The sequence below is a fragment of the Leucopleurus acutus genome, assembly GCF_964270905.1.
Source record: "Leucopleurus acutus genome assembly, chromosome: 3".
NCBI classification, from domain to species: Eukaryota; Metazoa; Chordata; class Mammalia; order Artiodactyla; family Delphinidae; genus Leucopleurus; species Leucopleurus acutus.
Window position 1 is genome coordinate 12,851,313 of NC_139145.1, and position 24,398 is coordinate 12,875,710.

A 24,398-nucleotide genomic window follows, 5' to 3' on the forward strand; every position below is an offset into this window, starting at 1 on the left:
CAGCACTGAACACCTTCCATTGCCATGACTCAGGTCCTTAGGATAGGGAACAGCCTTATGGCAGAGGGGGCGGAGGCAGGGGGGCGGACAAGGCCTCTGAGGGCCCTGTCTTACCCACTTTGCACATCTAGGCCCCACAGGTAGGAGGAAGGGGGTGGGAGGCTGGAGGTGGGGTCTCACTTCTGTCATGGATTCCCACTCTGTGTCCTCGGGTAGGGCCTGCTTTTCTCAGTAACTTGGTTTCCTACCTGTGTAACAAGGGAGTTGTCAATTGATCCCAAGGTCCTGGGGCCTCCTGGGCTCTGCTTCTAGCCTTGGGCTGGAGCTGCAGTGAAAGGAGCGCGTGGAGGGGGCTGGACCCAGCTCTGAAGCTGGCATCCATCTTGTGCCAGGCAAGTGCCGCTCCATCCACGCTGCCCTGAGTTGCCTTCCCGGCAGCCTCCACACTGATGGTCCCCATTTCCCAGATGAGCAAAGTGAAGGTCCTGGGAGTGAAGAGGTGCCCAAGACCTCACAGGGGCAAGTGGTGGGGGCTTCTCAGACTGCAGGCTCCCCTGGACTGGGGCACGAGGGGCAGCCAGGGCACTAGACCCAGCCAGAGGGAGATGAGAACCCACGGGCACAACCTTGGAAATTTCTGCCACCGAAAAGGACCCACGGGTGCCTGGCTCAGACGATGCTGGCCCCTATCAGATGGGGAGACTGAGGCACGTGAAAATCTCGATTCCTAAGGCGAGTCTGGGGTCCCTGCCTCCTGGCCTGTTACGGTTCCCGCAGTTATTCTACTCCAAGGGCAGTCCTGATGATCTAGAACCATCTGTCCCTTGTGGATGAGAAAATGAAAAAACTTACTATGGAGAACGTACAACTCTCAGATGAAAAGAGAACTCAGGGGTTGCCATGGGCTGAAGGTTTGGCTTCAAGAAGGCTGACCGCAGACTTCCCAGAACCCCAAGTCTGCTTGGTCCATCGTGGGGACGGGGGGCTCAGGTTCATGTGCTGTGAGGGTCTTGGAGGTGGATGGGCCCCGGCTTCCCAGGGCCAGGCATACCTCAGTGGATTCATCTGGGCTCAGGCCCTTGAATGCCACCCAGAGTGCAATGACCTGTATGGGTGAGTGGCAGCCTGGACCCCCCCACCCCACCCCGGGACAGCCAGACCTGAGGCTTATCAGCCAATTGGCCTTTCAGACTCAACAAGCCCCAGATTAACCCCCGACCCCCTGGTTTTCCGGCAAACCTTTGGTGTTAGTTTCCTGGGGCTGCCGTAACAAAGTACCACAAACTGGGTGGCTTAGAACAATAGGACTTTATTCCTTCATGGTTCTGGAAGACAGAGGTCCAAAATGAAGGTGGCAACAGGGTTGATTCTGTCTGGAGGCTCCGAGGGAGCATCTGTCCCAGGCCTCTGTCCTGGCGGAATTCTGGTGACTCCAGGTGTTCTTTGGCTTGTGGACACATCACCACGCTCTCTGCCTCCGTCTCCACAAGCCCTTTTATATCTGTGTGTTTCCCTTTCTTTCCTCTGAGAAGGACACCAGTCATTGGATTTAGGGTCCAGCCTAATCCAGGAGCATAATTCCATCTGCAAAGAACCTCACTCCCGATAAGGTCACATTTTGAGGTTCCAGGTGGACATTAATTTGGCGGGGCAGGGGACACTGTCCACCCAGTTCAGAGTTCCTCCTGCCTCTTTCCCCATGTCCATGGGCACAGCTCCGTCCTTCCTGCCTTTCAGGCCGCAAACCTAGATGCCCTCGGCATCCTTCTTCTTTTCCTTCACATCTTATTCAGCTGAGGCAGCTCTGCCTATACCACAGGACCCCTCCCTGCCTGTCCCCACCACCCGCTCCAAGCCCATGGTCATGCTCGCCTAGACAGTCCCCACCTGCCCAGTTTCTCTGCTTCCTCTCTGGACCCTACGATCCACCCACTACATTTGTCCCCTCACACCCCTCCCCTGCTCCCCTCACCCCCTCCACTCATGCCCTCCTGCTGCCCTCACAGTAAGACCAACCGCCCAGCCCAGCCTTGGAGGCCCCAGTAGCCCACCTGACCTCCCCCCCTCTTGTCCCTCCTTGCTTCCTTGCCCTGAGCAAACCAAGCTCGCGGGCGCCTGGAGATGGTGCATTTCACTGACCAACCCCTGCCCCAGGTACGACTGAGGGGCCAGTGTGTGACCAGGAGTCACAAAGGGGCAATATCAGGATACAAAAGAAGAATAAAGTAGAGGTTTCAATCCCCCCAGCTGTGGGTGTGGGGCAGTTTCAAGGACCCCAGCTGTGGGCATGGGGCGGTTTCAAGGACCCCAGCTGTGGGCGTGGGGCAGTTTCAAGGACCCCAGATGTGGGCATGGGGTAGTCTCAGGAACCCTCGATGTTGGGTGTGGCATTGTTTCAGGGTCCTGGGGTAAGACATTGGCTGGCCAGCCATTCACCAGGGTGCTGTCCCCTCTTCTTGCCCCACAGGCTACCAGAGACAGTTGACCTACAAGCACCAAGATGGCTCCTATAGTGCTTTCGGGGAGCGGGACAAGTCGGGGAGTATGTGGTGAGTCCTCACTCCCCAGGCACGTCTGCTGAGGTTCTTCCACTTGAAGTCACATTCTCATGTCCAGCACAGCGTAGCCAGGAGCCTGCATGGGAAATGGAGGTGGCCATGGTCTTAGCCCCTGGGGTTTACAGGTCTGGATTGTTGGGGTGGCGGGCGGGTTCTGCCTGGCCTGTGCATGGTGGAGCTGGCGGCAGTGACAGTTACTATTACTCCTTCTGCTGTTGTTGCCACAGGGCCCAGGAACTGAACCCCTGCCCTCTGGCCCCTTGAGGATGGGTCCTGGCTCTCTGGTCCTCCTCAGAGCCCACGGGACCCAGGAATGGGGTGACCCTGAGCAGGAGGGGATGGGCTGGGAGAGGCCAGACCACTGCCTCAAAGCTGGCTTGTGGGGTTCTGGAGGCACGTCCTGGGGTCTGGTTTCCCTTGTGAGCGGCTCCCTCTGGCTTTCAGGGTCAACCAGAGCAGGGAGGGCCTGGGTGTACCTGGGTCTTATTCCCTGAGATCTTTGGGCCACAGCAGTTCTTGGCATCATCAGGGATTTGCCTCGTCCACTTTGGGGCTTACTGAGGAAGTGGGGCACCCGAACTTTCTGTCCCTAGTGAGGCCTCCTTCTCAGAGCAACACCCTGACGGCGCCTGCAGCAGCTATGGGCGTGGAAAGTATCCAGTCCTTAAATCGGCCCAGCGTCAGTGCCAGGGGCCGGGGGAACAGGGACACGGCTGGCTGAGCCCATGCTGCGGTGCAGTGTCACTCGCTTGGCTCCCGAGGGGCCCAGCCTTGATGACCTGCTCAGCCCCCCAGTCCCCAGAAGCCAATCGTCTGACCCAGTTCTGGTCCCAGGGCCCTGCCTTGCTGACAGCCCATGAGGCAAGGCCGCAGTCATGCACTAGCAAGCAGAGGCCCCCACCCTCTGCGGGATTGGCCAAAGCCACTGAGTCACTCTCTGAAAGCTGGCCAAGTCCTGGCAACTCCCAGAGGCCTCCACCGGTCAGAAATAGTGAGCTGTGACCTTTGTATGCCCTCCCACAGTTCACACCCACACCCACACACACACACACACACACTGAGCAGGAAAAGACCAGTTCTGCTGTGGTCATGGAAATGTGACACCCAGCAGCTTGCCTCTCCCGCTTAGCCTTGTGAAACCTCCCTGTAGGATAAAACTGCAGATGCACAGGACAATGGCAACAGCATCCACCCTGGGGCTGGGCAAACCCAGGCTCTGTCTCGTGTGAACTGTGGCAGCCTTAGACCAGATGCTCAACTTCTCTGAACCTGTTTCCTCACCACACATCCCTCTCTGGACTGGGATCGGGTAGGCAGTAGGATAAGGGTGCAGGCGTGCTCATTACAGTGCCAGGTACCCATTGGGATGGATACCCTGTTAGCACCTCTCCCTAAATATTTGGCCAGGGAGTCCAGGATCCAGTCCAACCTCCTCAACTTCCTTAAAACTCAGGATCTGTTATAGATAGGTTCCGGGGCATCCAGTGTTCATTCATTCATTCATTTGTTTGTTTATTCAAGTGTCTGCTATGTGCCAGGCTCTTTTCTTACTCCTGAGAGAACAAGAAAGACGTGGTCCCTGCCTCCAGGAGCTCATTGCCCGAGAGAGAGAGACCCTGTACAAGATGTAATGGTTATCTACTGCTGTGTAACAAGTCACCCCAAAACATAGCCATTTAAAACAAACATTTAGTCACAGTTCTGTGGGTCAGGAATTCAGGAGCAGCTTAGCTAGCATTGCTGGCTCAGGATCTCTCCCAAGGTTGCAGTCAGGGTGTTGGCTGGGGCTGTCATCATCTGAAGACTTGACTGGGGCTGGAGCATTTGTTTCCAAGTTAGTTCTCTCACATGGCTATTGGCAGGAGGCCTCAGTTCCTCACTGAAGACTATCCCATAGGGCTGCTTGAGTGTCCTTACAACATGGCAGCTGACTTCCCTTTGAATAAAAACTCCAAGAGAGAAAACAAGGAGGATGCCACATGCCTTTTATCATCTGGTCTCCCAAGTAATACTGTCACCTCCACCACATTCTACTTTAAAAAAAATATATTTATTTATTTTTGGCTGTGTTGGGTCTTCATTGCTGTGTGTGGGCTTTCTCTAGTTGCAGCAAGCGGGGGGCTACTCTCTTCGTTGTGGTGTGGGGCCTTCTCACTGTGGTGGCTTTTCTTGTTGCAGAGCGCAGGCTCTAGGTGCGCAGGCTTCAGTAGTTGTGGCATGTAGGCTCAGTAGTTATGGCTCGCAGGCTCTAGAGAGCAGGCCCAGTAGTTGTGGCGCATGGGCTTAGTTGCTCAGCGGCATGTGGGATCTTCCTGGACCAGGGCTTGAACCTGTGTCCCCTGCATTGGCAGGCGGATTCTTAACCACTGCGCCACCAAGAAGTCCCCACCACATTAAGTTCTTTAGAAGCAAGTCACTATGTACAGCCTATACTCAAGAAGGGGGGAAATTGGGTTCTACTGCTTGAAAGGAAAAGAAGCAAGGCATTTGTGGATATATTTTAAAGCTACTACATCACCTATATAATTTCTCATATCTATGAAGCATGCAAAGGGGGTAGGGTATGATGAGGCACACAGTTACATGGGGTGGTCAGGAAAGGTGCCCCTGAAGAGGTCCCCTGAAGATGAGAGAGGAGCTGTATGAAAATCCAAGGGGAGAAGATTTCAGGCAGAGGGAACAGCCTGTGCAAAGGCCCTGAGGCAGAACTGAACTTGACGAGTTTGAGCCACAGAAGGAGACCAGTGTGGCTGAAGCAGCACAGATGAGGAGGAGAGTGGCCCAACGTGAGGGAGGAGAGGGTGGCAGGGCCAGGCTGAGCAGCAGGAGGAGTTTGGATTTTATTCCACATGGAGCAGGAGGGCTTAGAATAAAGCATGGCTGTAATCTGAGTCATGGTGGGCTGTGTGTGTTTAATTAATAGAGTTTATTTTTGTAGAACAGTTTTAGTTTCATAGAAAAATTAAGTAGGTAGAAGTGAGTTCCCATACACGCCCTCTCCCCTACACACACTTTCCCCTGCTGTTAATGTCTTGCATTAGTGATATACATTTGTTATAAATGATGGACCAGTATTGCTACATTATTAACTGAGATCCATAGTTTAGGGTTCATGTTGCATAGTCTATGGGTTTGGACAATTAAGGTATCATACAAAATAGTTTCACTGCCCTAAAAATCCCCTGTGCTCTGCACATTTGTCTCTCCCTCCCCCCAGCCCCTGGCAACCACTGAGACTTTTACTGTCTCTATAGTTTTGCCTTTTCCAGAATGTCATAGAGTTGGAATCATTCAGTATGCAGCCTTTTCAGATTTCTCCTTTCACTCTGTAATATGCATTTAAATTTCCTCCAGGTCATATCATGGCTTGTTAGCTCTTTTTGTTGCTGAATAATATTCAGTTGTATGGATGTACCACAGTTTGTTTATCCCTGTTTGTGTTTTAAGATGGAAAAATAAAGAGAACAGTGGGGGCTTCCCTGGTGGCGCAGTGGTTGAGAGTCCGCCTGCCGATGCAGGGGACACGGGTTCGTGCCCCGGTCCGGGAAGATCCCACATGCCGCGGAGCGGCTGGGCCCGTGAGCCATGGCTGCTGAGCCTGCGCATCCGGAGCCTGTGCTCCGCAACGGGAGAGGCCACAACAGTGAGAGGCCCGTGTACCGCAAAAAAAAAAAAAAAAAAAAAAAGAGAACAGTGTAGCAGAATGTGGAAATTCCACAGTTCCCAGCACAGGGGCAACTAAGTTCCATCTTGGCCCCCCAGTGTTTGGAATTTCCAAACTCTGCTGCATACAGAGTAGGTGATGGGGCAGGGCTGGGCTGGTGGAAGCAGTGGGAGCCATGGGGTGGCCTGGCTGACACAGGAGCCATGGGGGTAGAAGGAAGAGGATGGATTTGAGGTATCTTGGAAGGAGAGTGGCCAGGACGAGGTTAATAAGGTTAATAATTGTAAGGTTAATATTTCAGGTTTTGGTGATTCACAGAAACAGAGCTTGGAGCCACTTGATTTTCTTGTTTTGTTTTTTTAATTGTATTAAATAACAGAAAATTTACTATCTTAACTATTTTTAAGTATACAGTTCAGTGGTATTAAGTACATTCATACTGTTGAGCAGCCAACACCACCGTCCATCCCCATAACTCTTTTCATCTTGTAAATCTGAAACTCTATACTTATTAAATGCTAACTCCCCATTCTCCCTTCCCCCCAGCCCCTGGCAACCACCATTCTACTTTCTGTCTCTATCATTCTGACTACTCTTAAGTGCCTCATATAAGTGGAATCATACAGTGTCTTTTGTGATTGGCCTATTCCACTCAGCATAATGTCCTCAATGTTCGTCCATGCTATAGCACTTTGCGGAGTTTCTTTCCTTTTCGAGGCTGAATGATATTCCATTGTATGGATATACTGGTGTCGGCAGGTGAGAGGACCTTGGTCCTCGTCTTCTTTAGAGAGACAGTTCCACAAAGAGACTTTGTAAAGCAGAAATACACACCCAGAGAAGGGTGCGGGCATCCTCCCTAACGAGGAGTACACCAGAGAGATGATTTAAATCACTTATATGGGGGCAGTTTTCCCGGGTTTTTGTTTTCCTCTCACCAATCATCTTTCTTGGTTTTCCACATCTGACCTGACCCAGGGCCCTGCCTGATATGCACATGCATCTTTTAGCCAAAATGTATTCCAGTGAGGGGGGGTCTCTGGGAGATGGACAGAACAGAGATTATGGGTTAGTGCTCCCTCCATTTTTGATCCCCAAAGGAGCTTTTCTGTGCATGGGCAGTTGGGGAGGTCTCCTTGACCTCAAGAATGAAAGAGGTGGTCCTCTTCTCTTTTTACTCCAGCAGAGCTCAGCTCTCCTCTGCTCCTGCCATTAACTTTTCCGTTGAAATATCAGGGGGAAACAAGCTTCAGTTTCCTCAGCTTGACAAACACCAACCACTCAGCCCAGGGGCCCATCTACATCCTACCTCAATACCACATTTTGCTTGTCCATTCATCTGTCAGTGGACACTGGGTTGCTTCCATAGTTTGGCCATTGTGAATAATGCTGCTACAGATAGGGGCGCACAGATATCTCTTTAAGACTCTGCTTTCATTTCTTTGGGGTATATACCCAGAAGTGGAATTGCTGGATCATATGATAATTCTGTGTTCAATTTTTTTAGGAACTGCCATATTGTTTTCCACAGGGGCTGTACCATTGTCCGTTCCCACCAGCAGCGCACAAGGGTTCCAATTTCTCTGCATCTTCATCGACACGTGTTGTTTTCTGTGTCGTTTCGTTTTTGGTTTATAGTAGCCATCCTGATGCGTGTCAGGTGGGGGAGCCACTTGATTTTGGAAAGGATGGATTACTCTTTCGTCCTGAGTTGGGGTGTTTCCCCTGCTGATAGTTCTGCTGTTTGTCCCTCTTGGCTCCCTGGTTTCCATCTGGTGGTTCTCCTGAATTCATTTTTTTCATTCATTCATTCTCCAGCTTCATCGTCTCCCATTCAGGGTGCGCTAGCAACAGTTGGGCTGGGGGATGGGGTGGACAAGGGGCAGGCTGCAGAGATACAGATAGAAAACAATGACACAGAGGGAGGGCCTCGGGGGTCCAGAGGCAGCATGTCCATCACAGAGTGGAGGTGTCTGGGAGGCTTCCTCTGGGGAGGGACCCCTGGGTTGAACACTGAGAGACAAGTAAGACTTCATCCTGTAAAGAAGGGAGGTAGGAACATGGTGCATCCAGGGCCTGGGTAACTGAGTAACTGAAGCTAGTGGGTTGGTGGGATGTTTTCAGCTGCAAACAAAAGAAAACTGGCTGAAAAAGCAATTCTGAACATCTCCTCACACCATAGAGCTGGGGAGGCTCCAGGATTGGCCAGTCTGGCAGCCCCACAATCCATTGGGGTTCCTGGTTCTTTCCCTTGGTCCCTGTGGGCATCCTCGGCGCAGCAGCTGCTCTCCTCGTGGTGGCAAAATGGCTGCAGCTGCTCCCAGCATCACCTCATGTGCCCATTCCAAAGCCATTTGCAGGTCTGGGGACTGGAAGGCCCATGGCTGTGGCTGGCTAGGGCTATAGAGGAGCCCAAGTATCCAGTGTACCTGGTTGCCGGTTTTTCCTGGGATCTCTCAGCAAGACCTGGGATCTCTTGGGGAGTGGTTATGGAGGAGCAACAAGGAAGGTCTTCTGCACATGGCGGGGGTGGGGGCTGGTGGTGGGACTGGACCAGCTCACAAAAAGGCCTTGAGTGCCAGGCAAGGAGCAGACCCGGGTGCTTCCGGGGGGGGAGGGAGCAGACGGGGAGGCTGGGCTCCATCATCAGGTCCTGCTGGGTGCCCACACACTTCCATCAAGTGCTCACAACAGCCCTGCGAGGGCAGGCTGGACCCTCCTGTCTTGCAGAGTAGGAAGCAGAGTCTTGGATGATGTGGGGAGCGTGCCACAGTCCCTGGCGGGGCACACGGGAGGTGACTCTGTTTTGCAACTCCCCAGCCCATGGCTCTCCCAGCCCCCACCTCATCCTGTTTCAGGCTCACAGCCTTTGTCCTGAAGTCCTTCGCCCAGGCGCGCAGCTTTATCTTCATTGACCCTCAGGAGCTGGCAGCCGCCAAGGGCTGGATTGTCCAGCAGCAGCGGGCAGACGGCTCCTTCCCGGCGGTGGGCAGGATTCTGAACAAGGACATCCAGGTTGGCAGCCTCCCAGCCTCCTCCTGGGGTCTTGGCCTTGCCCTGGCTGCTCCCCGGTGTTGTCTGGGCCCAGTGGGGGCAGGGGGCTGTCCCCTCTGGCTTGGGATGAAACTGCAAATCCTCTTACAGGGTGGGATCCACGGCACAGTCCCTCTGACAGCCTACGTGGTGGCAGCGCTCCTGGAGATGGGCCTGGCCTCGGAGGTAAGCGCAGGGGGCCCGGGAGGTGCCGGCTGGAGGAGCGAGTGGACAGTTTGGCCTTGCAGGCCAGGTTGGCCATCTTCTGGCCATCTTCAGCTTCTATTTATTCCTTGCTGCCCCCCTTCTGCTCATTCGTGAGACTTTTTGATGCTTTTCAATGGTCACAGAACATCCAACTTCTTGTGGCCTGAGCAGAGGTGTGAGAGATTCCAGCAGTAATCACCGGGGACATGCGTGTGTGGGAGAGTGGGGTAGGGGTGGCTGTATCCTGAGTACGAGCCCTCCCAGGACTGTCCACAGCCCCCAGGCCCAATCGGAGAATCATCTGGGGCCCAATCAGGTTCCTGGCCAGTGACCCAGGGGCTGGCTTCAGGGAGCCCTACACAAAATGTTGGACTCATGAATGCTTTTGCGGGGAAGAGTCTAGAACCTTCAGGGACGGTACTAGACCCAGCAGGGCTTAGACGTCCCGAGGAACTCAAGGGCCATCGTCACTTCTGTGAGGCTGTCCCAGATGGGTGTGGCATGTCCCCTGCAGTGAGAGCTTAGACGGAGCTCAGCCGCTGGGGTCGGGGCTCCACCATTCCTAACACCTGTGCCAATTCTAAATCCTCTGGTGATGAACTGTGAATTGTGGCACTTCTCAGAATTTCCCGATTTGACTGTGTCTAGGCTTTGGTGTGACCTAAGACCCTCCACGTCCCACACGCTTTGCCCAGAGAGCCCCTTGCTTGCCCTGTGTTAAAGGGCTGAATTGTGTCGCCCCCAAAATTCATATCCTGAAATCCCAACCCCCATCTTAGTCAGCTCAGGCTGCCGTCACAAAACACCACAGAGTGAGGGATTTCAACAGACATTTATTTCTTATGGTTCTAGAGACTGGAAAGTCCAAGGTCAAGGTTCTGGTCGATTTAGTTCTTTTTTTTTTTTTTTTCTGATTCAGTTCTTTTTTTTAAATTAAATTAATTAATTTATTTAATATTTTATTTTTGGCTGTGTTGGGTCTTCGTTTCCGTGCGAGGGCTTTCTCCAGTTGGCGGCGAGCGGGGGCCACTCTTCATCGCGGTGCGTGGGCCTCTCACTGCGGCGGCCTCTCCCGTTGCGGAGCACAGGCTCCAGATGCGCAGGCTCGGTAGTTGTGGCTCACGGGCCCAGCCGCTCCGCGGCATGTGGGATCTTCCCGGACCGGGCATGAACCCGTGTCCCCTGCTTTGGCAGGCGGACTCCCAACAACTGCGCCACCAGGGAAGCCCCTCTGATTCAGTTCTTAATGAGGGGTCTCTTCCTGGCTTGTAGACAGCCATCTTCTTTCCATGTCCTCACGCGGCCTTTTCTTGGTGCGTGACCATGGAGAGAGGTGGGATGGGGTTGGGGGAGAGATTGAGAGAGAGATAACTCTGGTGTCTCTTTGTCTTCTTATAAGCAGCCTCATTGATTATAGAGGTTCCACCCTCTTGGCCTCATCTAAACCTAACCGCCTCCCAAAGGCACCCCTTCCTAACACCATCATATTGGAGGTTAGGGCTTTAACATATACATTTGTGGGAGGGGGACGGGGAGGCACAGACATTCAGTACATAACAGCCCCAAGACTTCAGAATGTGATTGTATTTAGAGACAGGGCCTTTAAAGAGGTAGTCACGTTAAAATGTAGCTTTTAGAGTGGGTACTAATCCACTATGACTGGCATCCTTGGAAAAAGGGGACATTAGGACACAGAGACCAGCACAGAGGGAAGATGATGTGAAGATAAAGGGAGAAGATGGCTAGCTACAAGCCAAGAGAGAGGCCTGGAACAGATCCTTTCCTCACGGCCCTCAGAAGGAACCAGCCCTGCTAACACCTCGATATTGGACTTCTAGCCTCCAGATCCACGAGACAAGAAATTTCTACTTTTTTAAGCCACCCAATTTGTGGTACTTTGTTACGCAGCCCCAGCAGACTCATACACCCTGCCTGTAGGAAGACCAACCAACTTGGTTGGCCCGGGACCAAGGGATTCCAGGGATGCAGGCCTCGTGGGTGCCTCCTCCCTGCCTGCACCTGAGACTGAGGAACCCAGGCTCTTTGGCGTTCCCAAGGTGGGTCTCTCCTCCATCCCCTGGTTCTGCTTTTTGTTTTGGTAAAATCGACATTTAGGTCATTCTGACCTTATCAGATTTTTCTAGAGCTGAACCAAGTGTTTCTTCCTGAACTCAAGAATGTGAAGGCCCCTGTGCCTTAGGCTGAAAAAAGGCCCCTGGGCTTGTGTCCTGTGGCATTTGTAACAAAGTACCACAAACAGTGGCTTTAAACAACGGGAGTTTATTCTCTCGCAGTTCTGGAGGCCAAGGTCTGAAGTCAGTGTGTGGGCAGGGCCGTGGCTCCTCTGGGGGTCTAGGGGAGGAGGCTTCCTAGCCTCTTTCACCTTCTGGGAACTCCCAGCATTCCTTGGCTTGTGACTGCATCACTCCAATCTCTGCCTGTCTTTCCACGGCCTTCTCTCTGTGTCTCTTCGTCCTCTCTTCTTATAAGGACATCAGTGCTACCTCTGCAAAAGTGTCCAGCCACCCCCACCCCAGGCTCTGGGCTTATGTGGCTCAGGCTTGGGGTCCAGTTAATTTGCTCTGTCATCCCTGATACATGCCCCGGGAGGGAGATGGTACGTCTTAACGACATGCCGTAAGGGCGGTTCCCATGCTTTATTCTGATCTAAAGATGGAAAGCTTTGGGAGAGCATTCCTTCTGCAATCTTAACAATCACCAAAGCAGAGTTATCTTAACTCCATGGCTCCACCGGTGCCCACAGGAGCACCATTGCTCACTTGCTAAATTCTCGAATGCTTTGAATCACTCCTTTTTCCATTTAGCCTATATTATTGGGCAGCTTCTCTGAATTAAGCCCATCACTGGACAATGGACTTGGTTTCTGTCCTTCACCCGCTCACACTGTGGGTCAGGAGCATGATGAGGGTTGGTGGGCTTCCTGGAGGAGGTGACAATTGAAGCTAGGCCTGGAGGATGAGGTGGGCCTGAGCTGGGGGTCTTAGAAGCCAGCCTAGTGATAGAGTGGGATGGGGCGGGGCGGCCAGGGGTCTGCCTGCTTCCCCCAGAGTGTCTCTGGATTGATTTGTTGTGTTCAGACTTCACTTGGAAAACCTGGCACCAACATAAAAGAAAGGGAATGGGGCTTTGAAAGCTGAGGCTGCAGGCAGTGGGGCACCAGAAGGATACAAAGTGAGGGGCTGCAAGCCATCCAGTGCTTGCCCCAGGCATGTCCTGAGAACCTCTGGGAGTGTGGTGGGTGGGGTGAAGGCAGAGCAGCCTCCCAGGGCTCCGATTCCCACCCCCGCTGCACCCCGCAGGAGGAGAGGGGTGCCATTGCCAAAGCCAGGCACTTCCTGGAGTCCAGCGCGCCCCTGGCTACGGACCCCTACAGCAGTGCCCTGACCGCCTATGCGCTGACCCTGCTCCGCAGCCCTGCAGCCCCCGCCGCTCTGCGAAAGCTCCGCAGCCTGGCCATCACCCAGGGTAGGTGCCCCTGCCTGCCACCCCAGCGGACACGGTGTGGGGCCAGCCCACTGCGGGCCCCAGTAAACAGCTCATGAACACATGCATGGAACGAAGGAGGCGTCCTTTGCTCACTCTGGTTTTTTTTTTTATAAATTTATTTTTTAAATTATTTTATTTTATTTTTGGCTGCGTTGGGTCTTCGTTACTGCACACGGGTTTTCTCTAGTTGCGGTGAGTGGGGGCTACTCTTCGTTGCAGGGTGCCGGCTCCTCGTTGCGGTGGCTTCCCTTGTTGCTGAGCACGGGCTCTAGGCGCACGGGCCTCAGTAGTTGTGGCTCGCGGGCTCTAGAACGCAGGCTCAGTAGTTGTGGCGCACGGGCTTAGTTGCTCTGCGGTATGTGGGATCCTCCTGGACCAGGGATCGAACCCGTGTCCCCTTCATTGGCAGGCGGATTCTTAACCACTGGGCCACCAGGGAAGTCCCTCACTGTTTTTTTTTACTCATTTATTATTGCATCTGCTAGTGGCTTCATTTGATGAAGTGGCTTGAGCTGGAGCATCATTTTCTTCCCCTATGAAGTAGGGGATGCCACCCCGCCCCACCAGGGAAAACAGTGCTCGGAGATCCCCGGTAGAGGATCCCCCAGGCTTCCTGGAAACCATTCCTGGGCAGGGTGCTGGGAGGCAGGGGAGGGCTGCAGCCGGCTCCCACCCTGCCCCCCATCACTGGGTGAGTCTCGGAATGCCTTTTCCATCTTGGGGTGTCAGTCCCCCATCTACAAAATGACTCCTCATTGTGTTTGGGGAGCCCCAGTCACTGAACTGTGACTTCTCAGAGGTCCCCAAACTCAGTCTCCTTCCCCCCAACCCCTGGGCTTTCCCAGGAGCTGCGCTGGTATTCCATCCAGCTTCTCTGCTTAAGAGAAGAGGTCACCTGAAGAATTGCTTTCACTGCTTAAGAAGAAGAAGAAGAAGAAAAAAAAACTTAAAAAGCAAAATTCTAAAACCATCCAGTTGGATGACGGTGTCAATTTAGGACTAACTGCTCAAGATCTGAGGCAGGGAGTGCTGATTTCTCAATGGTTTGAGGGCTTTTTATACCACGCATGAGCTCAGAATCTTTGGAGCCTTTGCAAGTACGGAGTGGCTTCCTGGTCCCCAAGTGGGGTAGACTGGGGCCTGCCTCAGGGCTCCAGCCAGGAGGGAGGCCATTGATTAGTGATGTCTGCCGGGGTACAGAAAAGCAGCCAGGGATTGGTGATGTCTGCCAACGGTGCAGCAGGGGCTGGGTTTGTCGCTGTCGCTGCAGATCTGAGATGTAGCCCCAAGACCCTTCCTGTCCCAGCCATCTTCCCCTGGTACCCTCTTGCCCTGGGGCCCAGCCCCCTGATGTCTATTCTCGAGACCACATGCGCTGAGACTCAGCATGGGTTGCCAGGCTGAGTGCCAACAGGGGTTGTGGCCCTTGACCTGTTCTGGCCTTACAGATGGGGTGACCCACTGGAGCCTGACGGGTTCCCGGGATGTGGACAAGGATGCGTTCCTGAGCTTCAGTGACGGGGTCTATCAGACAGGTACTGGCCACCCCACCTGCGGTGCCTGCGGTGGGCACCGGGTCCTGGGTCCCAGTGTCAAAAGGGCCCCAGCTGGCCTCTTCCATTGCAGTGGTCTCGGCCGAGGTGGAAATGACAGCCTATGCCCTGCTGACCTACACCCTCCTGGGAGACGTGGCCACCGCCCTGCCTGTGGTGAAGTGGCTGTCCCAGCAGCGGAATGCCCTTGGGGGCTTCTCCTCCACTCAGGTGAGCCAGGAAGGCCAAAAGAGGGGCTCGGGTCTGAGCGGGGTTACTGTGGCCTAGGCTTGGGACTCAAGAGCCAGGTAGGAAGCCACTGGCTGCTTCAAGTCTCAGGACGGCTCCTTACCCGCAGCCCCTGGGGGCATGATGTCCAAGAGAGGGCAGGAGGATGGGGCTGAGGGACAGATGTGCCTGGCTCTGGGACAGGGGCCCAGCCCCTGCCTCCGTGGAGATGCTCCCCAGCTGCCTGGGGCCCCCAGCCCTGTGGGTATCTACGCCGGACACCCAGTGCTCTGTTGCAGCCTCACGGGTCGCTGGTATCCGGAGAGGGTCTGTGGCTCCCGCAGTGTGGGCCGGACCTGCTCCTGGGGCTGAGCCCAGCCTCCTGCTCTGTCCCTAGGACACCTGCGTGGCTCTGCAGGCCTTGGCAGAGTATGCCATCTTGTCTTACGCGGGTGGCATCAACCTCACCGTTTCCCTGGCCTCCACCAACTTGGACTACCAGGAGACCTTCGAGCTGCACAGGGCCAACCAGAAGCTTCTACAGATGGCGGCGGTGCGTGCTCCCGGGACCAGGGGTGGGGGGTGGGCAGCGACGGCGGCCCCTCCCTGCTGCCTGTCTGTCCACGTGGGTCTGCGGGGGAAACCACGGCATCTTCTCTCCCCAGATCCCCAGCCTCCCCACAGGGCTGTTTGTGAGCGCCAAGGGCGAAGGCTGCTGCCTGATGCAGGTGAGGCTGCGGGGAGAGGGGGCGCTTCCAGGGCACCCCTGGAGGGGCGGGCGGGAGGGAGCTCAGTGTTGGGCCAGGTTGAGTGGGGTGGATGTGGGTGTGAGAGCCACCCCAGGGCAGCCTGTCAGCCCCCTGAAATGCCGTCCACTCTGCCCAAGGCAGGACCCAAGGCAGATGGCAATGTGTCCCCTTGAGGCTGGAGTCGCCCCAGAAACTCCATCTGATCCCCGTTCCGGTGGTCTCTGACCTTAAGCATACCCCTCCCTTCACCCCCCATGGTGGGACTTGTTATTCTCCCTGCCAAGGCCTGAATGGAGATGGCCAGCCTGGCCCTCCCCACGACCCCTCAGTCACCAGGCTCAGGATTTAGTCACACTCTGGGTGGAGACAGGCTGACCTCCTAGGCTCTGGCCAGCGGTCAGAGGGCAAGTCTGCCAGGAGACCCTCGCATTCTCAGCTTCTCCATCTGGAAGGTGGGAGCCCAGACAACACAGTGGATAGCGGAGGGAGCCTGAGAGGCAGACAGACCTGGGCTTGAAATGTGGAAAAATGGGGTGATGGTCGTACCTACACCATCAGGGCGAAATGGAATGACCGTAGTGCCCAGAGCTGTTGTTGATGTCACCGTTGTCGTCATTCTGGCTGTCCCCCACCTTGTCCTGCCCTTGCCTCTCCCCTCCCCACTCCCCTGTCCCCTCAGCCTCTGTCCTCCCACCCCCCCCCCAGATCGATGTTACCTACAACGTGCCAGACCCAGTGGCCAAGCCGTCCTTCCAGCTGCTTGTCAACCTCCAGGAGCCCGAGGCCGAGCGGCGGCCCCCTGCGCCTGCCTCCTCGGCTGACGATGACGACCCAGCAGCTGACCAGCATCAGCAGGAGTACCCGGTGACACTGGAGGTGTGCGCCAGGTAAGGCCTCCTGCCCCGCTGGCTGGCACCGCCACCTGGACGGCATTTTATATAGTGACGCTCTCGGCTAGGAACGCCTCGGGCATTCATCTGGGCCTGTACTACTTGTGGGAGCCCCACAGACATTTCACCAAAGTTGTGGCTGGACCAGCCCTCGTGGTCCTTAGTCTGATCGCAAGACACACGTCAGCAACACCCATCAGGGACCTTGGAAGAACAAGATTTCTTACTCACAGGTCCTGGAGGGCACATGACCCTCCCGAGGGTCACACAGCGAGGTCACAGGTAGAGAGACAGAGAGAAGGCACGGACCTGAGGTTCTGCCTATATTGGGGTCCGAGGGGGGGGTTGCCTACATTTTTGTGGATTCACTCTTTATTGGCGAATTTAAAATATAAGAGCAGGAATTAGGGTGCTGGAAGGGGAAGGCAGGGTGACCCAAGTGGTCCATCATCTAGGTTACCCAGGGCTTCCTGAAAGAGGGACCTTCGTGGGTGGGGGCAGCCTGATTCCTCTTCTGGTTGTTTGGCTAGTAGTTGTGTCATACGGGTGCCAGTATCTTTATTCAAGATGGATGTCTTCGAAATGGATGCCTTTGCAATCAGAAGCTTACAGTCCAAATGATTTTTGAAATGAAAGAAATGGAAGTGCTTCTGAATGGGTGCAGCAGACCCCAGTGACAGGTGGGGCTGGGTGGGATGGCTGTTTGTGGCCCCTGTGCGACCCACCAGCCCCAGGTGTGACCCTGGGACCAGGCCACAGAGGGTCCTCGGTGGTGGGTGCATGCAGCTGCCCACAAAGGCTGCTCATTACCATGGCAACGATGGGGGACCCCAAAGGTGGTTGCAAGCTATGGCACCTGAAGCCCATCAGAGCTGCCCAGACACCTTCTTTAACCTTGACCCTCAGCCCTCACATGTCCAAGGCCCCCATCTTAGGAAGTTCTGAAGAACAAGCACAACTTGGTCCAAGTCCGAGAGCCCTGGGTGAGTGGCTTCCCAAACCTCCAGCTGTGTTTCCTGCTCCACAGTGAGACTCAGGATGGTTCCACTAAGCACGGCTGTGATCACCATCTAATCAGGCGGGGGAGCGAGAAGCAGCTGGACTGGCCCAACTGTCTGGTCCCGGCAGGCCTGCTGGGGCATCTCTGTTCCTCCCTCAGATGCGTTAAGAAAAAAACCCCACTGTGTGCCACCCGGATATAGCGTCTCTCAGACCTCACCCCTGCAGGAAGCCTCCCCCGCCTGCCCCAGGAGCTGTGGCCACCCCGTCCCCTTGGGACACAGTCTGCAGGCTCCTCACTCAGTGTCAGCCTCCCTGTCACCAGCACCCAGCACAGGGAGGGCCTGGCACATAGCAAGCCCCAGAGGCCATATTTACCCACCCCCCATGTCACAGAAGAGGAAACTGAGGGCTGGCACTGGAGAGTGACCGGGTCTCCCCCAGTGGCCTGGACTCCCTCGGCCCCATGGGGCAGCTTCTCACACTGGGGGCACAGCATGGAGTTCGGGTCAGAACACAGCCCGGAGTTGATAGACCTGGGTCAGGCCCAGAACCCTCGGCAAGGCCTTTTCTTTATGGTCTCAGTGTCTTAGCTGTGAAATGGGCTGACCACCGACCCAGCCAAGGGTGTTTGTGCAGATGGGCTGCCAGCCAGGCAGGCTCGGGGGTTGTGGGGACAGGGGGGTCCATGAATTCCACTGCAGGGCTTGAGTTCAAGGGTCTCTCTCTCTCTCCCCTCATCGGAAGGTGGCTGCATGCAGGCTCCTCCAACATGGCGGTCCTGGAGGTGCCCCTGCTGTCAGGGTTCCGGGCGGACATTGAGAGCCTGGAGCAGGTGAGGTAGCACTGGTGGGCAGGGCTCGGCTCAGGTCTCTGGCTGGTGGCCCTGCCCAGGTTGCAAATTCCCAGCCCTTCATAAAATGGGTTTTTGTTTTTGTTTTTTTGTCTTTCTGGGCAAAGTTGGTGTTTGGGGGCTGGCCATCTGCTGAGGGGCAGGTGGGGAGGGGTGGGAGCTTTCCCAGTAGGTGTCATTCAGTGGGCCACCCGTGCTGTTATCCACGTGGCAGAGGAAGGGTTCAACGAACCTGCCCGCACTTTGGGGATGATCTGGGATACCAGGGAGAGATTTGCCACCATCCTCAACTTAAAGAGAGACCGGCCCCCTTTTTTGTGGGGGAAGGGGAAGAGGGTCACAAAGTGGGCAGAGCAGCCTTACCTGAGGATGTCTGCAGTGTGGGGAGGGACAGGAAAGTAGGGCCTGTCCTGGGGGAGGGAGTTTGAATGGTGCAGGTGAGGCAGGAGCAGGTGGCAGGGCTCTGTGGGCGCCTAGGGGGCCACAGGGAGGCCCGGCCTGGGACTGAGGCTCGCTCAGGGGAGACTGCAGGCAGGGAAGGGGAAGCAGGCACTCGGGACAGTGGTAACCAGCCTTGTATGCCCTCTCCTGGGTGCTGACCTCCACCCCCTGGCCTGGCCCACGGGGACTTGCTGGATGACCGTGGGCAAACTCCTCAGCCTCCGGGGCCTTGGGTCTTCACGGGTCCAGCCCACCTTGGGCCCTTGGAGATCGGGGAGGAAGAGAGCATTGGGGTCTGAAGGGCCGGGCAGACCCTGACCTCTGGCTTCCCTGCCAGCTGCTCCTCGACAAGCACGTGGCACTGAAGAGGTACGAGGTGGCTGGTCGCAGAGTACTCTTCTACTTTGATGAGGTACTGCTGGCCGGGGGTGGTGGGTGGAGGCCTCCACGGCAGCCACATTGGCGAGGGCACAGCTGCCATGGCCCGGTGTGGTTCCTGCAATGATCTCATACCAAGAAAAAGAAACTGGGAGAGGCAACTCAGGCGGAGTTGGCACGGCTGCCTGCCCTGTGCCCTAGCCAGCTTGCTTTGGTGCAGAAAGTTGGGAGGGGTATGGAATAGTATTCGGGCATCAAAAGGAATGAAGCAGTGATGGTTTGAACCTCAAAAACATGCAGAGTGAAGAGACAGAAAGCAGATCGGTGGTTGCCAGGAGTTGGGGGGATGGGGAGCGCAAATGGGGATAGGGTTTCCTTTTGAGGTGATGGAAATATTCTGCAGATGGATAGTGGTTGCACAAGTTTGTCAGTGTCCACACACACACACACACACACACACACACACACACACACACACACAAGGAGGGAGGGCACCTGCCATGGGGGGAGTGGGGGATGAAAGACCAGCTGAGATGTTTTTCCCAAGTGGGATGGAAGGACCCACAAAATTAAAATGGGATCACGTTTCTGTTTCACGCCTCCTGGGCATCCCGAAATCAGCCAGTTCTGGGCCCACATTTTGTGGCGTCACAGAGCACAGAGGCCGGAGCTCAGTCTCTGGCCCTAGTGGCCCCGGCCGAGCCTGAGCCTGCCCGCTGCCCCCGCAGATCCCCAGCGAGTGTTTGACGTGCGTGAGGTTCCGGGCGCTCCGCCAGCACGTCGTGGGCAGGACGTCGGCGCTGCCCATCTCCGTGTACGACTACTACGAGCCTGGTAGGTCCGCGCCCAACACCCACAACTCTAGCTCAGTCCCTCACCCTGTCATCCATCACTTGGTCACCCTTCTCCCCTGGTCCCGCAGCCTTCGAGGCCACTCGCTTCTACAACGTCAGCTCGCGCAGTCCCCTCGCCCGGGAGCTGTGCGCTGGGCCTGCGTGCAACGAGGTGGAGCGTTCCTTGGCCCAGGGCCCCGGTAAGTGCGCGGAGCCATTGCCCCTTCCGACCACCCGCCACCCCGACCCCACCCGCGGCAGAGGAGGGCGTGGTAAAGGCAGGAGGACCCGGCACGGTCAAGGGCGCGCTGCCTGAGCGGAGGGGCTTGGGGTTGAGCAGAGTGGGCAGGCAGTGAGAAGGAGGCGGGGCTTAGCGGGGCGCGGGGGGGTGGGCAGTGAGGAGGGGCGGGGCCTAGGGGGGTATGAGGGGGCGGGTGTAGAAGCGGGCGGCCCAAAGGAGAGCCCTTGCTTCCGCTTCCCCACAAGCCAAAGGGTGTTGGGACCCAGGCCGGGAGCCCCAATCGGCCACAGAGAAGGACGCAGGACGGGCTAGGGGTCCCTCGGGACCTTTTTCTTTATTTTCCAGACTTCTTGAAATGAGTTTAGATTGCTTTTAAAAGTTTTCTTTTTTATTTATTAACATCTTTATTGGAATATAGTTGCTTTACAATGGTGTGTTAGTTTCTGCTATATAATAAAATGAATCAGCTGTACGTATACATATATCCCCATGTCTCCTCCCTCTTGCATCTCCCTCCCACCCTCCCTATCCCACCCCTCTAGGTGGTCACAAAGCACTGAGCTGATCTCCCTGTGCTATGTGGCTGCTTCCCACTAGTAATCCGTTTTACGTTTGGTAGTGTATATATGTCCATGCCACTCTCTCACTTCGTCCCAGCTTACCCTTCCCCCTTCGCATATCCTCAAGTCCATTCTCTAGTAGGTCTGTGTCTTTATTCCTGTCCTGCCCCTAGGTTCTTCAGAATCAATTTTTTTTTTTTTAGATTCCATATATATGTGTTAGCATACGGTATTTGTTCTTCTCTTTCTGACTTACGTCACTCTGTATGACAGACTCCAGATCCATCCACCTCACTACAGATAACTCAATTTCGTTTCTTTTTATGGCTGAGTAATATTCCATTGTATATATGTGCCACATCTTCTTTATTCATTCATCTGTCGATGGACACCTAGGTTGCTTCCATGTCCTGACTATTGTAAGTAGAGCTGCAAGGAACATAAAAGTTTTCTTTTTAAATTTTATTTTGGTAAACACTAGGCAAATACTTGCATGAAATTCTACCAGGTCAGGGCTTCCTAGGAACTGTCTCCACGCTGTGGAGTGTGGTCCGGACCCCAGGGACTTCTCCCCAACCCCAGGCCCAGGTGGAGGCAGGGATCAAGTTGGGGGGTGGAGTTCCCGGGGCCTGCCCATTTCGCCTCGCCCGCCAGGCTGGTCCCCTGGCGAGGCAGGTGCCGCTGCCATCCCGGAGGAGGGGACGAAGATCACGCGCTGCGGCTGCGCGCGCGACTGCACCACCAGCAGGGACCCGGTATGTGGCTCCGACGGCGTCGTCTATGCCAGCACCTGCCACCTCCAGGACGCTGCCTGCCGCGAACGTGTGAGATTGGAACCCGCGCCTCCTGGCCGCTGTGCCCTTGGTGAGGATCCACCCACGCCCCACCTCGGGGACCCCACCTTGTCCCAGAATGTATCACTCCATCTTCTTCTCTTTGCATCTGGGTCCCTTTGCATCTCCTCAGTCTTGGTCAGTCTCTCCCCAGCCCCACCCCAACCTTGTGCTTTCCTGCATCTCCTCATCTCTGATTTCTGTGTCTGCTTCCCCACCTTGTGACCTCACCTCCTATCTGTTGCTCTGGGCCACAGATCTCCTCCCCTCAGGCCCCCTGGGCTGTTGGTCATCCAGATCCTCTCCCTCCAGTGCCTTCCCTACCGACTCAGTCCTCCTTCCTTCCAGAGCAGCCGACACCAGCCTCTGCTTTGTACAGCTACGACTATGACCTGGGTCCCCTGGACGCGGGGCACGTGGCAGCCGGCCATGAGGTGGTGGACTTGGACGGGGAAGCAGAGGACAGGTGAGAGCTGGGCCCGCCCCCAACCTCCCTCCACTGGCCCTGGAACCTGGCAGGGAGTGGGAGTGACTGATGGAGGGGTCAGCCTGCTGTAGGGTTTCAGGGGATGAGGTGGGGGATCTGTTCTCCCTTGACCCCCATCCACCCAGGCACACATAGAAGAGCAGCCTGTATGTGTAGCGTGAGCTTAGTGAACCCTCCCAAGGACTGGACCCCAGGACAGACCTGTCCCTGAGACCCCCTGGGCCTGGGACCCCTGTTAAAGAAGAAATTATTCATGACACAGGAATATATTTTTCAAGGGGGAGCACTATGGAGTCTTGCAGTGGGGATAGAGATTGTAACTAACTCCTAATAATGAAGAAAAAGTGGGAATTTATAGCCAAGGAGTGGGGGGTGGCAGTCAGTGGATGGAAAGTTACTAGGAGGAAACATCAGGGGTGAAGGGGGGATATTCTAGCTAAACTGACTGCACCTGATTGTTGCTGAAGGTAGGCCAGGGTGATGAGAAATTACAGGGGGCGGGGGGTGGATGGTGGAGGACGAGGAACCCAATCAGATATCAAGGGTGATCAGTACGGTGGAGGGGGGGGGGGTTCTGGCTAAACTGACATATTAGCAGATTCTTGCTACAGTTGGGCAGTGCTGAGATGAACATGGAAGCCTAGAATTTGAGATCGAAGTGAAAAAGAGCTCAGAGGAGCCCGGGTGGAGTTTGGTTAGGTAGAGAATCCTTGTCTCCCCTGAAGGAAGGATGGAGGAAATGGTCAGGAGACCAGAGAGCCCTGTGGGGTGAGGCTGGGAAGGGGCTGCTGGGCAGGCTTCCTGGACGAGGCCAATCTTTTGGGTTGAACAAACTCAACTCAAGAGGTTTAAACAACAGGTTGATCTATCAGCTCAGGTAAGTGCCAGGTCCTGGAGGCTGGCTGCACTGGCGGGCCTCAGAGCCCTGCCTTCCTGCGTGGCAAGGGTCTCTCCACCCCATGCTGGTGGCAAAGGCTGGTTTACATCCCCACTCAGCAAACCCAGTAGGAAAGTTTTTCCCAGCACCAACCAAAGTCCCAGAGATTTAGGGGTGCGTCATCTTGCACCAGGCACTGGGTTTAGTTCACATGCATATAATATAATTATCGATAGGGCTGGGTTTAGGGTTACTGTTGCACTAATTTTGTTTTGCCCCCCTGTGTTTCTCCTTCCATGCCCTCTTTTGAATATCTTTTAGAATTGCATTTTGATTCAGTTATTGTTGTTTCAGCATTATTTTTTTAGCGGTAACTCTGGGGATAAGACTATTCATCTTTAAATTTTTCACAGTCTACTTGGTGGGAGTATTGTAACCACCTTAAGCAAAATGTAGCAACTCTGAAGCCATTTCTGTCCATGTGTTGTCCCCTCCCATCTCTCATGCTAATAATTATCATATGTATAACTTTAAAGTCACCCAAGTGTTGCCCACCCTGTCCAGTGTCTTCTGAGAGAGGTCTGCTTTTATTTTCCTTTTGCAGGGGAAGATTTTTATTAAACTTCTAAATTTGAGGTACCATAGGTTCACACGCAGTTGGAAGAAATAACAGAGAGATCTTAGGTGCCCTTCATCCAGTTCCCCCCAGTGGTAACATCTCCCAGAACTCAAGTTACAGTGTAACGCCAGGAAATTGACATCAATGCAATCTACCCATCTTACTCCTATTTCACCACTTTTACATGCACTCATTTGCAATTGAGTCTGCAATTTTCCCCCACGTGTAGATTTGTGTAATCATGACCACAGTCAAGATACAGGACAGCCCATCACCTCAAGGATCCCTTTAGCTGCAGGTTTATAGCCACACCCACCTCGATTTCCGCCCCCCCCCCCCCCAACCATTCATTTGTTCTCCTGCTCTATACTTTTGCCATTTCAGGGATGCTTTGTAAACAGAATGGTGGGGTAGGTAACCTTTTGAGATTGGCTTTTTCTCACCCAACAGAGTTCCCTTGCTGTCCATCCATGGTGTTGTATCAGTAGTTCCTCCCTTTTCATAGCTGATTGAGTTCCACAGATAAGTCTTCTATTTGGTCAGTGGTCCCTTGCATGCTGCGCTCATTCTTACCAGAAGTGAAGGCCCCATCCCATCACTGTGGCCTGGTGGGGATGGGCGGGGTCCTGAGGGGCCCTGCTGGACCATGTCCCACCAACCCCAGCTCCAGGTGGGGCGCTCATGTCTCAGTGGGCAGAGGCAGCCAGGTCGAGCCACTTGGAGGCGGGTTTAGGGAGTGGTCCGCAGTCCCGCCCCCGCCAGGCCTGGCAGCCCACAGGCATTTTTCGGCTTCTCTCCCCATCAGTCAGAGTGGCTTCTCTTCCTAAAGCTCCGAGCAGGAAGACGTGATCTGGCTGTGATTTCGTCCCACCGGAAGAGGGTCGCTGACAGGAGACTTGACTGTCTGGG

At 54.9% G+C, this 24,398-nt stretch overlaps 1 protein-coding gene across 1 annotated transcript in view; it reads left to right on the forward strand.

The window, feature by feature from the left end:
• CPAMD8 (C3 and PZP like alpha-2-macroglobulin domain containing 8) overlaps window positions 1-24,316 on the forward strand; it is a gene marked incomplete at its 3' end in the record, with an annotated part of 95,933 nt that extends 71,617 nt beyond the window's left edge. The window contains exons 27-42 of the mRNA XM_082836630.1: window positions 2,468-2,549; window positions 9,081-9,237; window positions 9,367-9,441; window positions 12,783-12,948; window positions 14,418-14,504; window positions 14,596-14,732; window positions 15,127-15,282; window positions 15,395-15,457; window positions 16,184-16,365; window positions 18,115-18,202; window positions 18,999-19,073; window positions 19,768-19,873; window positions 19,962-20,072; window positions 21,328-21,537; window positions 21,855-21,972; window positions 24,295-24,316. Of these exons, the coding sequence (XP_082692756.1) occupies window positions 2,468-2,549; window positions 9,081-9,237; window positions 9,367-9,441; window positions 12,783-12,948; window positions 14,418-14,504; window positions 14,596-14,732; window positions 15,127-15,282; window positions 15,395-15,457; window positions 16,184-16,365; window positions 18,115-18,202; window positions 18,999-19,073; window positions 19,768-19,873; window positions 19,962-20,072; window positions 21,328-21,537; window positions 21,855-21,972; window positions 24,295-24,316 (1,835 nt within the window). The remainder of the gene's footprint in view (window positions 1-2,467; window positions 2,550-9,080; window positions 9,238-9,366; window positions 9,442-12,782; window positions 12,949-14,417; window positions 14,505-14,595; window positions 14,733-15,126; window positions 15,283-15,394; window positions 15,458-16,183; window positions 16,366-18,114; window positions 18,203-18,998; window positions 19,074-19,767; window positions 19,874-19,961; window positions 20,073-21,327; window positions 21,538-21,854; window positions 21,973-24,294) is intronic.
• Between the last annotated feature and the right edge of the window lie 82 nt (window positions 24,317-24,398).